Genomic DNA, 13,233 nt, shown 5'->3' on the forward strand with positions numbered 1-13,233 from the left:
CGCCAGATCGAGGGTGAGATTCTCAGGATACAGAAAAGCGAAATGTGCGTGTATGTGTGTGTGAGAGAGAGAGAAACGGTAAGGCAGTCTAGTTGTCACCTATTCATACTTATAAATTACACGCCTTAAGACAACAGGAAAAAGAAAGGCACAACACGAAATATATGAGCATTTCAATGCGAGGTCACTCGATTATCTAGCCGGGGTGTTCTTACGAAACGAGCGACCGTGCGCACGGCGGAAATTCGAGACGGTGTTCCAATTCACGTGTTTCATTACTTGCCAGCACGAGTTATATGTAATGGGACCTCTCATCACTGCGCGTTCGCGAAAGGCGGAAATCGGAGCGTCTATACAGCTTCTTCGCTGAAACTGTGAAAGAGTGCACTAATAGCTTATTCGAGGTTCTGCGCGACCCGCTAAGGAATATACCAATACATCCTGCATAAATTTAAAGCTCGGGCTAAGGTGCACGTCTTTACGGGTTTCGCGCAAGTCTTAGTAATGCTGAAAGTGTGAATTACCCAAAGATGACGCTGTGGCATACTGAACGAATATGGGCTAGGTTCTTTTCTGTTTTCGTTTTAAGCAATAAGTATAGCTATGGGAAACCATATATAGTACTTGGTTTACGTGGCTATCACAAGAGTGCCTAAAAATCAAAAAGAGAAGGCGCAAGTGGTTTACGTATAAAAATATTAGCATTTCGGCAATCAATGTCTACGTTTTAAATTAAATTGAGTAAAAATAAACTAGAAAAATCAATGGCAGGGCGTTGCTGACTGCAACGCGCATAGTTTAGTCGTTAAAATGCTTAGCCTTTCTTGAACTTCTTTTTTTATTCGATAACGAAATAGCAAGCTTACTTTTCGGGAATGTATCGTAAGAACAATCAATTTTTATTGTAGTTTCTTTTGGCAGTATCCTATTACCTATATATATATCAATTTGTTCGCTACATAGTTAAGCCTGCTCTGTAATTTCTCCCTCGATCACAGACGAAAAGAAAAGAGATGGCATCGAACTAAACTGGGGGTGCCCGCCAAATGCGCGAGAAATTACGGTGAATATATATATATATATATATATATATATATATATATATATATATATATATATATATATATATATATATATATATATATATATATATATATATATATATATATATATATATATATATATCTTTAATTCTGGCAGTGCGTCCGAAACGTTTGAAAGCGTCTTATTGTAAACGCAAACCCAGCTCTGCTTAATATTTATCATTATATTTTATTGCTTCCCTTTCACGTCATACGCATACGCGCCCACCACCACCTGAAAGTATACATTGGAAGCACGGTATGCATAGCACAAATATCTCGTGTAACTGAAAAGCTCAGTTGTCCACAAGTCTGATAAAGAGACCTTGCAACACAAATTGAGCCCGTTAGAAAAACGATGCCGATCGGTATAGTCGAACTTCCTGAGAACATGCCAGTCAGAAATGGTGCCTCAGTACGCGGTCCGTAATTAACAACGAATCATCCACATTAACTGAAAATCGCTCCCTCTTCTCTCAACCGATGAAGCAATATTCTCAAATTCACGGTCGTTGGCTGATTTGAGCACCATGAGCATGGCCTCCGAGATGGGACGCTCGCGGCTTGTCATGCTGCGCCCGCCATTTCAGAGGCCGTTTCGCGAGATGCATAGTTACCGGGGCTAACGCAGAATGTCGCGACGGGCCCACGTGCTCATTCGCGATCAAAGTAAGCTGCGCGTTTGAAAAAAGAAAACGAAGAGAACTTACTCAAGAAGGCGCTGACTAACGGACGTTACTACAGCTTCATGCCTTCTTATCATTACCATCCCCCGAAACCTTACGCAGTTTTTAGCGCGCTTTCTGCTTACATGCACCACTTATACACGAACTGTACCGCTTATAAGCGGGCCCGTCGTCTAACGCTAGCTCTATATACGAGTGTTCGTGAAAGGATTAAGCAATCGCCTCATGCTCTCACACGTGCTAACTTCTCAAATCATACTGCCCCGCCGCGGTGGTCTAGTGGGTAAGGTACTGGGCTGCTGACGGGTTCGAATCCCGGCTGCGGCGGCTGCATTTCCGATGGAGGCGGAAATGTTGTAGCTCCGTGCGCTCAGATTTGGGTGCACGTTAAAGAACCCCAGGTGGTCGAAATCTCCAGAGCCCTCCACTACGGCGTCTCTCATAATCATATGGTGGTTTTGGCACGTTAAACCCCACATATCAATCAATTCTCAAATCATAGAAGTCTGGCAGCTTGGGCTAGTTGGTATGACATGACGATAGTTATAGCGCGAGAACAAAAGGACGACACAGACACAAGAAGTGTCCTTCGTATCCTACTTGTCTCTGTGTCGTCGTTTTGTTCTCACACTATAACTACCATCTTCTCACATCACTTGTAAAAGTCGCGCACCTTCGCTTTAGCGACCAAAAATCGCGACGTATACGCCCCACCAAACAAAGAACACCCGCTCAATCAATTAGTACGGCATGATCGACCTCTCCCCTTCTCACGAATGCGAGTATACACGGCTTATCAGTTGTCGCGTTGAGTGGGTATCACTGAAAAGTGGAAAAATGTGTGTGATGACGCAAACCTCGCGCAAACTTTTGCCGTCACGTACGAAAGGAGTAACAATACCTAACACGAGTGAATGTTCATGAATACGCACTCACGAATGGAGAAAGGAGAGGACTGGTCAGTAGAGCACTTTCATCTGGATCAGGCAGGCGTTTGTGCTGCAAAGAGAGCGAACAACTATTACACATCTGACAAACTAAATCTCAATACTTGCTTTCACAGATATACTACACACACACACACACACACACACACGCACAAATATATATATATATATATATATATATATATATATATATATATATATATATATATATATATATTATTATTATTATTATTTTCATATGTCATAGAATAGATGCGTTGATGACTCAAGACGACCTTGTCCTGTGCTTGTAACATGACGCATAGTAGTGCACGTGGTGTAAATATCGCTTTGATAAGCTATGACTCAGCGAAAGTTCAAGCACGCTTTTCGCCCTCGACAATAAACAGGAATTCTTTGAACGGCGGTGTTCGTGCGATGCCATTTCATCACATTTTCTTAGCAAGTGATGTATGATGTCTCTCCCCAGTCCTGCAATAGATATAGCGGGGCTGCACCACATACCGATAAACCAATTTTTGATTAATAAATTGATTGTATTTGAGTACCCGCGTTTATACCATAGCTTAAGTTCGCCTATAGATCAGTAAGCACATGCGGTCTCTGTTGTCAAATGTGTTAAAACAACAAACGACTTACCATGTTGAACAAAGTGCATAATTGTTCTGGAACTTCAGTGACATCTGCATACGTTGCCATTGCATTTTTTCCCGTAACGTGCCACAACGCGACACGATTCTTGATATTGTGCAGAATCTTGCTATTGGTGAGATCACCAGCAATTCAAATCAAATCAATCAATAAATCAGTAAAACAATTGAATAAAAGATGTCTGCAATCCATGCAAAGGTATTTAAGGCTCCACCGCGGTGGTCTAGTGGCTGTGGTACTCGGCTGCTGACCCGCAGGTCGCGCGATCGAATCCCGGCTGCGGCGATTGCATTTTTGATGGAGGCGAAAATGAGGTAAGCCCGTGTGCTCAGACCATGGGTGCAGGTTAAAGAACCCCAAGTGGTCAAATTTTCCGGAGCCTTCCACAAAGGCGTCTCTCATAATCATGCTTTTGTTTTGGTACGTTAAACACCACATATCAATCCATCAAACGTGTAAAACACATTTGGACGCGTAGTGCTTCAAAAAAGAAGCGTTAAACCGCACAAAACATTCATAGGAGAAAAGTAATTTTACTCCCGCTCCACCTCGAGCGAAAAAAAAAGAAGAAAAGTCACGAAAGTGGTTGATCATAAAATCATAATGAGCGGGGAATAAAAAACGAATATCATATTGAACAATGGTACTACAGCGTATAATACAGTGCCGGACGCGGAATCGAAGAGCTCGCCGCGAGATTAAAACTGAGCAGGCTGTTCGCAAGAGAAAGTACAAGAATGAGAGATCGGCACTCTTTGACGACGAAGTTAATTTTTCGAGTATAGTGGCTTCCTCGTCATACTAATTGAGGTGCAGGCATATGATAGTGAGTTTTTCATTAGAATTTCATTTAATATGCCTACCCAATTAAAGAGAGCGTATACTTCATTCGTTCATAAAAGTTCTCAAAAATGATGCTCATCTTCGAAGAAAAAAAAAGGCAATTGCTTATTATGGCGGCTTAAGTGTCGGCACACCAGGAACAAACCATAAACAATCATGAAGATCTACGCAAGAACTGCATATCCTGCTTCAAATAAACGTTCAAATAAGTAGTCAACTAGTTCTCAAATTGTCAGATAATCAGAAGCATATAAAAACTTGCAAAAAAACAACCTCCAGCGATAATTAACTTTGGCAACACCAATAACGCATCGCTGAAAGATCTTAGTGAGAGGCAAAGCCTAACACAGTACATAAATATCCCAGCGCGTAATGGGATTGAATGGAAACGTAGAATATCTGCCGGACCATCCATTTTTAATGAGTTCACCTCTGTGTAAAAGAACGAGTCGGCTTATGCGTCTACATGTGTTTTTCTACAGATTTAAACGATGATGAGTGGAGGCTTTTATTGAAAGAGTAGCCAGAAGCCTGAATAATATAAATAATATTATAGTTGCGTACACTCTTCTCACCTTTTGAGGGAAAGAAACAAAGAAGGAAGGCGCAGGAAAACATGGCATGACAGAAAAAAAAAGAAAGAAAGAAAGAAAGAAAGAAGGAAGGAAAGAAAGAAAGAACCTGTTTAAAGTACACAGAGATACCATTAAGGCGGAAATGTTGTAAGCCCGTGTGTTCAGATCTGGGTGCACGTTAAAGAACCCCAGGTGGTCAAAATTTCCGGAGCCCTCCACTACGGCGTCTCTCATAATCATGTGGTGGTTTTGGGACGTAAAACCTCACATATCAATCAATCAAGAGATACCATTAAGCCTAGTTATACTGATTATCCTTACAAAGTCGGCTAAAACCTATATATATATATATATATATATATATATATATATATATATATATATATATATATATATATATATATATATATATATATATCTATATATATATATATATATATAGATATATATATATAAGGTGGGCCTGCCTTCACTCCGACGAAGGTAGGCCCACCTGCCGAAACGTTAGTAAAACTAGTGTTTTTTTCGCACGTTTGTCGACCACTTTTTCTACAGCTATATGTATGTATATATATATATATATATATATATATATATATATATATATATATATATATATATATATATATATATATATATATATATATATATATATATATATATATAAGCTCCCCTCTTAGTTCCGCACAGACGAAACAGTTCCGCACAGACGACAGTTCCGCACAGACGAAATTTTGCATAAACGCCGCACCGAACAGCACTGGCTCAACTGCGTGACGTCACGTGACTATTCGAACTTAGAGTGACTTTGCCATACAGAATTGTGGTTACGTCACTGGCTTTCACGAATCGTCCGGCAACCTGCAGCATATATTCGCACGGCACCGATCGGTGAAGCGTGATTACTTTAAGTGGGGAGAATGACCTTTATCGTTATTAATACGCGCAGTAATCGAATCAGTAGAGACACAATGCGGGCGATTACAATGGAAATCGCCTAGCATGTACAAGGATGCTGGGCCGGCACACTACCGTTTTGGAGGCGGAGCTTGTTCTCAAGTTCATTCTTGCGTTGTAATCGACTTTACACTCGCAGAAAAAAAAAAATATTCCCCTTAGGGAGTCCTCGCTTGCCATATATATGACTCTCTTCAAAGAGGCACTTGACCCTTTTGTATGTCACACGACTCTCAGAAGAGAGTATAATTACTCCTAGAAGAGCACTGACGTGCCTTTTTAAGAAGAGTCATATTCGTGGCAAGCCATACTCCCCAAAGGAAGCCACACATATCCTTTCTTTTTTTCTTAGAGTGTAAGGGCCTATCAATGTCTTCCGCGTAGCGGTATCAAGGACAGGCCGCTACCAGAATGGACGCACTCGCGTTAGTTACACATGACTTCACATTATGGGGCTCTATGCAAATAAGCAGCGCTAACGTCACACAAGTCGGAGCACTTCAGAGCGCTCTGCTAAGAGAGAAGTTGCATCTTTTTTGTTTCTCAACCTCTCTCTCTGACAGGAGAGCGCTCTAGAGCGTTCCGAAGCGACCAATCAATGATGACACGTGAAACGTGGTGGCGTTGATTTTCTTCTTTTTTTACACTAGGTTAGGCCTCTCGCTTACAAACACAAAACTCCATTTTCGCTATACACATGAAGGGTTCTCGTTAGCGACGCCTGATAAATAACTCCTTCAGCGTCGAGGGCTGTCACAGTCTCTCGACGAACAGTAGGTACTTCTAGGCCAGCGCGATGTCTCGAGAAGACTGACGACTCGTGTTGGATTTCACTCGTAACCAATCGAACCCATTCAGGCTTCGTACGCGAGTATCGGCCGCAAGCCGAAAGTGCACCGTAATTACGTCACCCGCACAGCGCCGTGATACAACTGAGTTCGGGAAACTACAATGACACTAATGTCTGAGCCTGCAAATTCCCATATTTGCTGGAAGAGGATGATTTGCATCCAACCGCGACAGTGTGCCTAATTGATTAATAAGCTACGGTATAACAAAAATACGAACACCACGAAGTCGCTAACGCCCAAAAAAAAAGATAAAAGAAAGACGTAAAACGAAAAGATAATGGCAATATTCGCGCTTGTTGCGTCTCGTCAACGCACGTTTCGCGCAGATTCAATTTATTCGGACGCCACAAATGACGTCCTGAATAATTACTTCATTAATAACCGCGCAACGGGGATTACTTCTGCTTCTGGGTTACCCTCTTCCATACGCATACAACTTAGCTCTGCCAGGCAATTTAGTCCCAAGTCAAATTGCAGACGTTCACTTTCTTGGTTACTTCGAAAAATTATGCCCTTTGCTTTTGTTCTGAGAACGCACTTAACCTTTCAAGGTTCGTTTAGACTGCTTGCTTTTGACTTATAAACGCTTGTTTTCAGTGACATCGTTTGTTTTGGATTCATTCTAAGCTGAGACCCTCTATACTTCACTAGTTTTGCATGAGGCCTTGCACTATACGTTCTCTACGCCAGACGATGCATTTTGCAATTAGGGGTGCTTTGATAGACCATGCAGCCATGACGAAAACGGCTTAGCTGTAATTACCGATTTCGGGATGCCGATAATCAATGTTCACGAAGAAAGGTGGTTCGGCGCTATAATGAGCGAGTGCCTAGATATATTTTATTAATTTGCAAAGAACTCGAGAACGAAAAAAAGTATAGACGCAGCCGAAGAATAGAGAAAACGCGTGTACCTGTCTGCGCTGCCACTTTTAAAGTTTGTTCGGCCTGTTCTTACAAGGTACTTCTTGATTGGATCCGTATTGCGCAACGAAGCCTGGAATGCCGGCCCTTGATGAAGATGAGGAATTAACGAGCCGATCGAGACGACTTCAAGCCGCGGCATGCGTGCCACGCTGGCGAAACACCTGGGTATTCGGCTGATTGTTGTATTAAACGTGCGCGCTGTATTTTCGGGACAAGCGCATGCGCGTGTAATTGACGGCTACACTGCGCGAGTTTCAAGAGAACGTCTCAATTTCGAAAGCGCGCCACGTTTACCTTTCGCGGGGGCCCTCGTTTCCCGCGCTTTTCACAACTTCGTTTTATACGGAGGGACGTCGTGCGAGAGCAAAAGGTAGTAACGAAAATTCTGAATGCTCACGATCTGACCGTAAACAATCCTATCAACATAGAGCCTCGTGAAAGTAAAAGAAGAGCAAAAAATAAAGACGCACTTGAAGCGATTTGAGGTTATTCGGCTATGAGGTGTCTATTGCAGTGCAACTGTTGCTGAACTTTTTTTAACGTATAATTACGTCTGACACATACACCTTTAACGTGCTTGAACAAGTAAAAAAAAAGCAGAAGAAGGAGATGGCTATAAATTGCCTGGTACAATTTCTTGAATACTGCTCCACAGCTATATAGTCTATCTCACATAAAAACAAAAATGAAAGAAAAACCAGAAACTATGAAAGAAACAAGGAACAGATTAAAGCATTCCGTTTTCAGAGGTGTAATTTAGATCGAGCGATCCACTTTTAAGCCTCCAAGCGATTACGGAAAAAAAAGAAAGTAAAGTGTTGCTCCTCCTGGCACTAGTGTTCGAATGACGGGCTTTCAATTCCTGAGAAGGTTGTTTAAACGCTGACCACTAGACGGTTTAACAAGGAGGGATATCTTCGTTAACTACTTGAACCACTTAGCTGATCGCGTTTGTGAAACGCTGATTATCGGTTGTCAGCTGAGCCAGGATATGCGCATCAAACATCACGCGTAGAGAATTTTAATTGGAACCATTATTAACCGAAATACGGGAGCTCGGAAGTTAATAGGCTTCACCACTTTAACGCGTTGCCGCAACTATGTAATCAGCGACTAGCGACGTTGTGGCAATGAGGCGTTTATCGATATACAGAGTACAGCAGTGGTTGGGGAGGCCGTGGAAGACTTTGTTTTTATAGATCGTACGACATTCCAAGTGGAAGGCCGCCGCTCGTCTATATCGGGTACGTCGTACGAAACCGTGGGAATGACGCCCCGACTAAATTGTTCTCTTTCTTGACGATAACTAAATAAGTAACGCGTAGGCGCACGTATGTAAGGAGAGAAACAGAAAGGCAGAAGGCAGGGAGGAGCACCACAAGTGTGTCTGGTTGGCGACCCTACGCCAGGAGGATGAGAAAGCAAAATAGATAGATGACAGAGAGAGGTGGTCAGGAAAGAAGGAAACGTGAACGTCTCTGGCTGTTCAATGTTTCAACGCACGCGTAGGCGTATAAGCTTACCGTATCGTTTGTGAGCGAAAATCCTGGTACGATAATGAGGCATGCAGAGTGAATATAATTTCTGACGCAAGGGTTATTCACCGTGCACGTGAATGTACGAATACAATGATGTTCTTGCATTTCAACGCGTATATCGAGGGAGTCGAACTCACCCCTTCGGGCGAATAGCAGCGCAAGTTTATCCGTTACAAAAAAAGCAAAGAAAAAAGTGTTTCATCTTTCTTCGGGCAACCGCTGCACATCCTGACACCCACGTGACTTTTCTCCGGGATAGACCGATTTGTATACCGAGAGTGCAGGTCTTCTGCACGCGCTTTGTGCGCTGTTCTCAATAATTTCTCACACACGCTCACCGCGCCTTGAGCATGCCGACATTATGCACACTAAGTGGATCTCGGTATACGTACCGCGGATTCCTGTGGTTTGGCTGAACGAAATTAGATCTGCAAGCGTCATTAATGCGTCGTTGAACGGACAGCACGGCAACGACAGAAACGCGCCTGGATTGTTCATACAATTGCTGTCGCAATTACAAATAAACTAGAAACTAGGAACGAGTGTTAACACCACACAGCAACATTTAGCATGTCCAGAAAAGTTTCAAGCTGTACCCTTCACCGTTCCCAATGTAGGCCCAATACTTGATGGCCAGCCCTCCGGCCTAATGTTTCTGGCTCCTCGTTACAGAAGTGCGCTTTCGCGACTGAATTTTCAATCGATGTGCGCTCGTTGTCTACCGAAATCAGCGCGAAGCAGGAAAACAAGCCAACGAATAGGGACCTGTATTTAAAAGAGAGAGAGCGAATCGCTCACATTAGAATGACTCTAGAGACCGAATTCAAGCCAATCCTTTAAGTCCATCCTGATGACACACAAATTATTAGCCAAAGGGGTGGCGGAGGTCAAATAACACTCATAAAAATATCATGATTGCAAATTCTCCGCTATAAGAATAAGGAGTTCTGACAGAGGCACGTACTCTTTTGATGTTAAGAAATACTTTCCCCGCAAAGTCCGGTTCTATATTTTTTTTTCTCTTTTCGCCACCACATATGTTCACATTTACCGAAACACACGACGGTTAAAAGTTCCGCTAAAACGTGTCGTTACGACACAGAGGCAATTTTAACCCCCCTTTTCTATTCCGGAACGAGTCGGGAAACATCGACGAAATTGAGTTTTAACGACCCAGTGGACGCGTTCACTTCCCCGAAATGAAAAAAGCTTCGCTTCATCACTTCGACACGGCATTCGCGTTTTCGGTTCCCGTCGGGAGTTCCGGCCTCGTGCGGAAGTGAAGTGTCCAAGTTGAATGATGACAGGGCCAATCGCTCTTCTTTTGGAGTTCGCGCGTGGCTTCAATTTGTCGCTTCCTCTCGAATCGCTGCACTCCTGTAACATGTAACGATTCGCAGCAGAGAAAAGAAGAAAAACATGTTATCAAGCTTGTTGCCATTACCCTCGTTTTATCGTGAGATGGAGAAAGCGTGTGAGGGATGCGTGTAGGTTGAGCATACGCATCAGTACGCTCTGCTTGCTTTATAGTTTTAGAAGAGACGAATGGGACATACTTACTTCTCACTTTTGATGCTCCCACTTTGATACGTGGCATCGAACGTAAGAAAGATAGTATCTGGGGTTTCACGTTCCAAAACCACGATGTGATCATAAGGAAGAAAGGAAAATAGGAGGAAAAGAACGGCAGGAAGGTTAACCAGCCTATAGGCAGCCGGTTTGCCACCATGCGCATGGGAGGGGGATGGGGGAGATGAAAGATAGAGAGTAGAGAGGGAAGAGAGATAAACACAGCACATTCGGCAGCACACGCGCGCAGACTCAGTCATAGTCCAGTCTTGTCTTTCGCGGTATGTGACATTGCTGTTACAGCCGCTTGTTCAAGTTCGTGTCGCGTAGGATTTTCAACAGAGCTTTTGTCGCCTTCTGTTGCAATGCCTTCTCTCGGGCACTTGACAGGATAGTGTCCGCAGGTGCCCGAAATTTTAACCACCTAGTGTTCTCGAACGCGCACTGAATGAAAGAAGGAAGGAAGAGCAACACGATGGAAGGCATGGAGGTTTAACAGACACATGCCCGGTTCGCTACTCTACGCTGGAGGAATGAGGAAAGGGGAGTACGAAGATGGGAGAGAGAGAAAACATGAGGGAAAGAAAGAGAGGAACAGGAGAAAATTGTCAGTACGTGGGTGGGCGCGTATGCAGAGGTGGTACTGTGCAAAAAGTCGAAGGCGTTCACATAGGTCCGTCGTCTTCAGAAATCGCAGGAGGGCTTTGACTGCCTTGTGCGCCACCGAAAAACAGGGATCAGTATCTGTACCAGAGTGGCGGATAGTCTAATTGTCTCCATCAAAATGCGGCTACGGGGGCAGGAACCGAACCTATGACCTTCTGGTATAACCGCTAACGCCAGCTGAAAGAGGGAAAGGCTAACTGGAAGAAAGACTTTCCCTCATTCGTTACCCTATGCTACGGGGAAAAGGAAGGCGTGATACAGGTTCCAGTAGAAAACAGTGATAAAGAACGGTACGAAGAAAGGACAACTACTCACGGCCAACTCCCTGCTGATTAACAACTGTAAAAGTTGCGAGATCTTAGTCAAGCGTTCCTCGCTTTAGTCTGACACCTTTCACCAAGTTCAATTGTACTGATGACGAATAAAATTATTATTATTATTATTATTATTATTATTATTATTATTATTATTATTATTATTATTATTATTATTATTATTATTAATCTATATTGTTATTATAACCGAAATTTTTATTGCTAGTCAGCGCTGTGGTTTGTGTCCTTAGACCCACCGCGGTGATTTAGTGGTCACGGCGCTCGACTACTGAACCGGAGGTCGCGGGATCGAATGCAGGCCGCGGCGGCTGCATTTTCGATGAAGGCGAGAATTCTCAAAGCTCGTTTACAAAGCACGTTGAAGAACCCCAGGTGGTTGAAATTTCAGGAGTCCTCCGCTATGCGGCGTCTGTCATATTCACATGGTGGTTTTGGAACGTTAAACCGCAACAATTATTTCTATTTGGTTTGCGTTTTAGGTTTACGTTCTTTTTTTCGTACAGTCTTTTAGCGCCGTTTTCAACTAGAATTCATAAACCAACCAGCGCAAAAGTGTAACCCACGAGAGTTGTGCAACCTATTACGTGGCGGTGGCGTAATACCGCCTTCGGTGCTTCTCGCCTTCTGCTTGTTTCAAGTGCGGACCACTTTAGGGACTCGGCTTGACGTCCATCCATGCACCTCGTGTGGCGTGACCACGGTCACAGTGAAACGCTCAATAAATACGGGCCATAATAGGGCTGGAAATGCTCGAAGCAGTCTTGAAACGAACTAAAAATATTTAAAATAACATATTTAACAGAAATAACCCCGAAGTAATCGCAGTAATTAACTAAAACCACTGAAAACACTTCAGAAACCTGCGCCTGACTCCAAAGCCGCTCAAAAGAGGGCGCCACAACCTCGGAAATCAAGTGATCGTGCTTCCCTCTACGCTTTGCCGGTACCCAGTGCTTATATCTGGTGGGAGAAACAAGCTCATAGAGCTCGCCGTTGACGACGCGTATCTTAACAATCGGGGAGTCGATAAAGAACAGCAAAAAGTAGCGCACATGTCACACGGACAGTTTGTGAACCTCCATAACAAGATGTCACTCGTGGCGAGGAAACCCCACACGCTTACCTCAAACAATGACATCGTCGAAGCTTTGGTGGATGGAGCAGCGGGATCTCTTAGTCTACAAACGAGAATGGCTGGGCGCATATGCTTTTCCCTTCCTTAGCTATACTTTCACAGTAGCGAAGCTACCACAAGTTTTTACTCTCAATTTTTTTAACGCATTCCCTACATACGTCTCCTGTATTATTAGTATTCAAAACATTTTGCCAGTGATAACAAAGCCGAAATTTCTTCAGATAAAAAGAAAGCTTGGAAGAAAACTGTTAAGTCGATACGCGTAAAACATTTTACCAGAAAACTTTTGTCGCATCGTGAGCGGATGAGGCAGACGGCGCCATGGACTCGAAGGAAATACAGCCGACGTTAAGATAGCGAATAAGTGAGCACATTTTTGTACGTGGCGGATAATATGTGAAAATGAAGGCGGCGCACATTTATATTATGCGAAAGGCATAAAAAGTTTGGCCGCATCTGGACAGATATAAC

The 13,233-nt window shown here is 43.2% G+C and overlaps 1 protein-coding gene across 1 annotated transcript in view; it reads right to left on the reverse strand.

The window, feature by feature from the left end:
• The window catches only part of LOC142802825 (uncharacterized), a 191,073-nt gene that overhangs the window by 66,081 nt on the left and 111,759 nt on the right, over window positions 1-13,233 (reverse strand). The window contains exon 4 of the mRNA XM_075887876.1: window positions 2,705-2,767. Within this exon, the coding sequence (XP_075743991.1) occupies window positions 2,705-2,767 (63 nt within the window). The remainder of the gene's footprint in view (window positions 1-2,704; window positions 2,768-13,233) is intronic.

This window comes from Rhipicephalus microplus, chromosome 3 (genome assembly GCF_043290135.1).
Source record: "Rhipicephalus microplus isolate Deutch F79 chromosome 3, USDA_Rmic, whole genome shotgun sequence".
NCBI classification, from domain to species: Eukaryota; Metazoa; Arthropoda; class Arachnida; order Ixodida; family Ixodidae; genus Rhipicephalus; species Rhipicephalus microplus.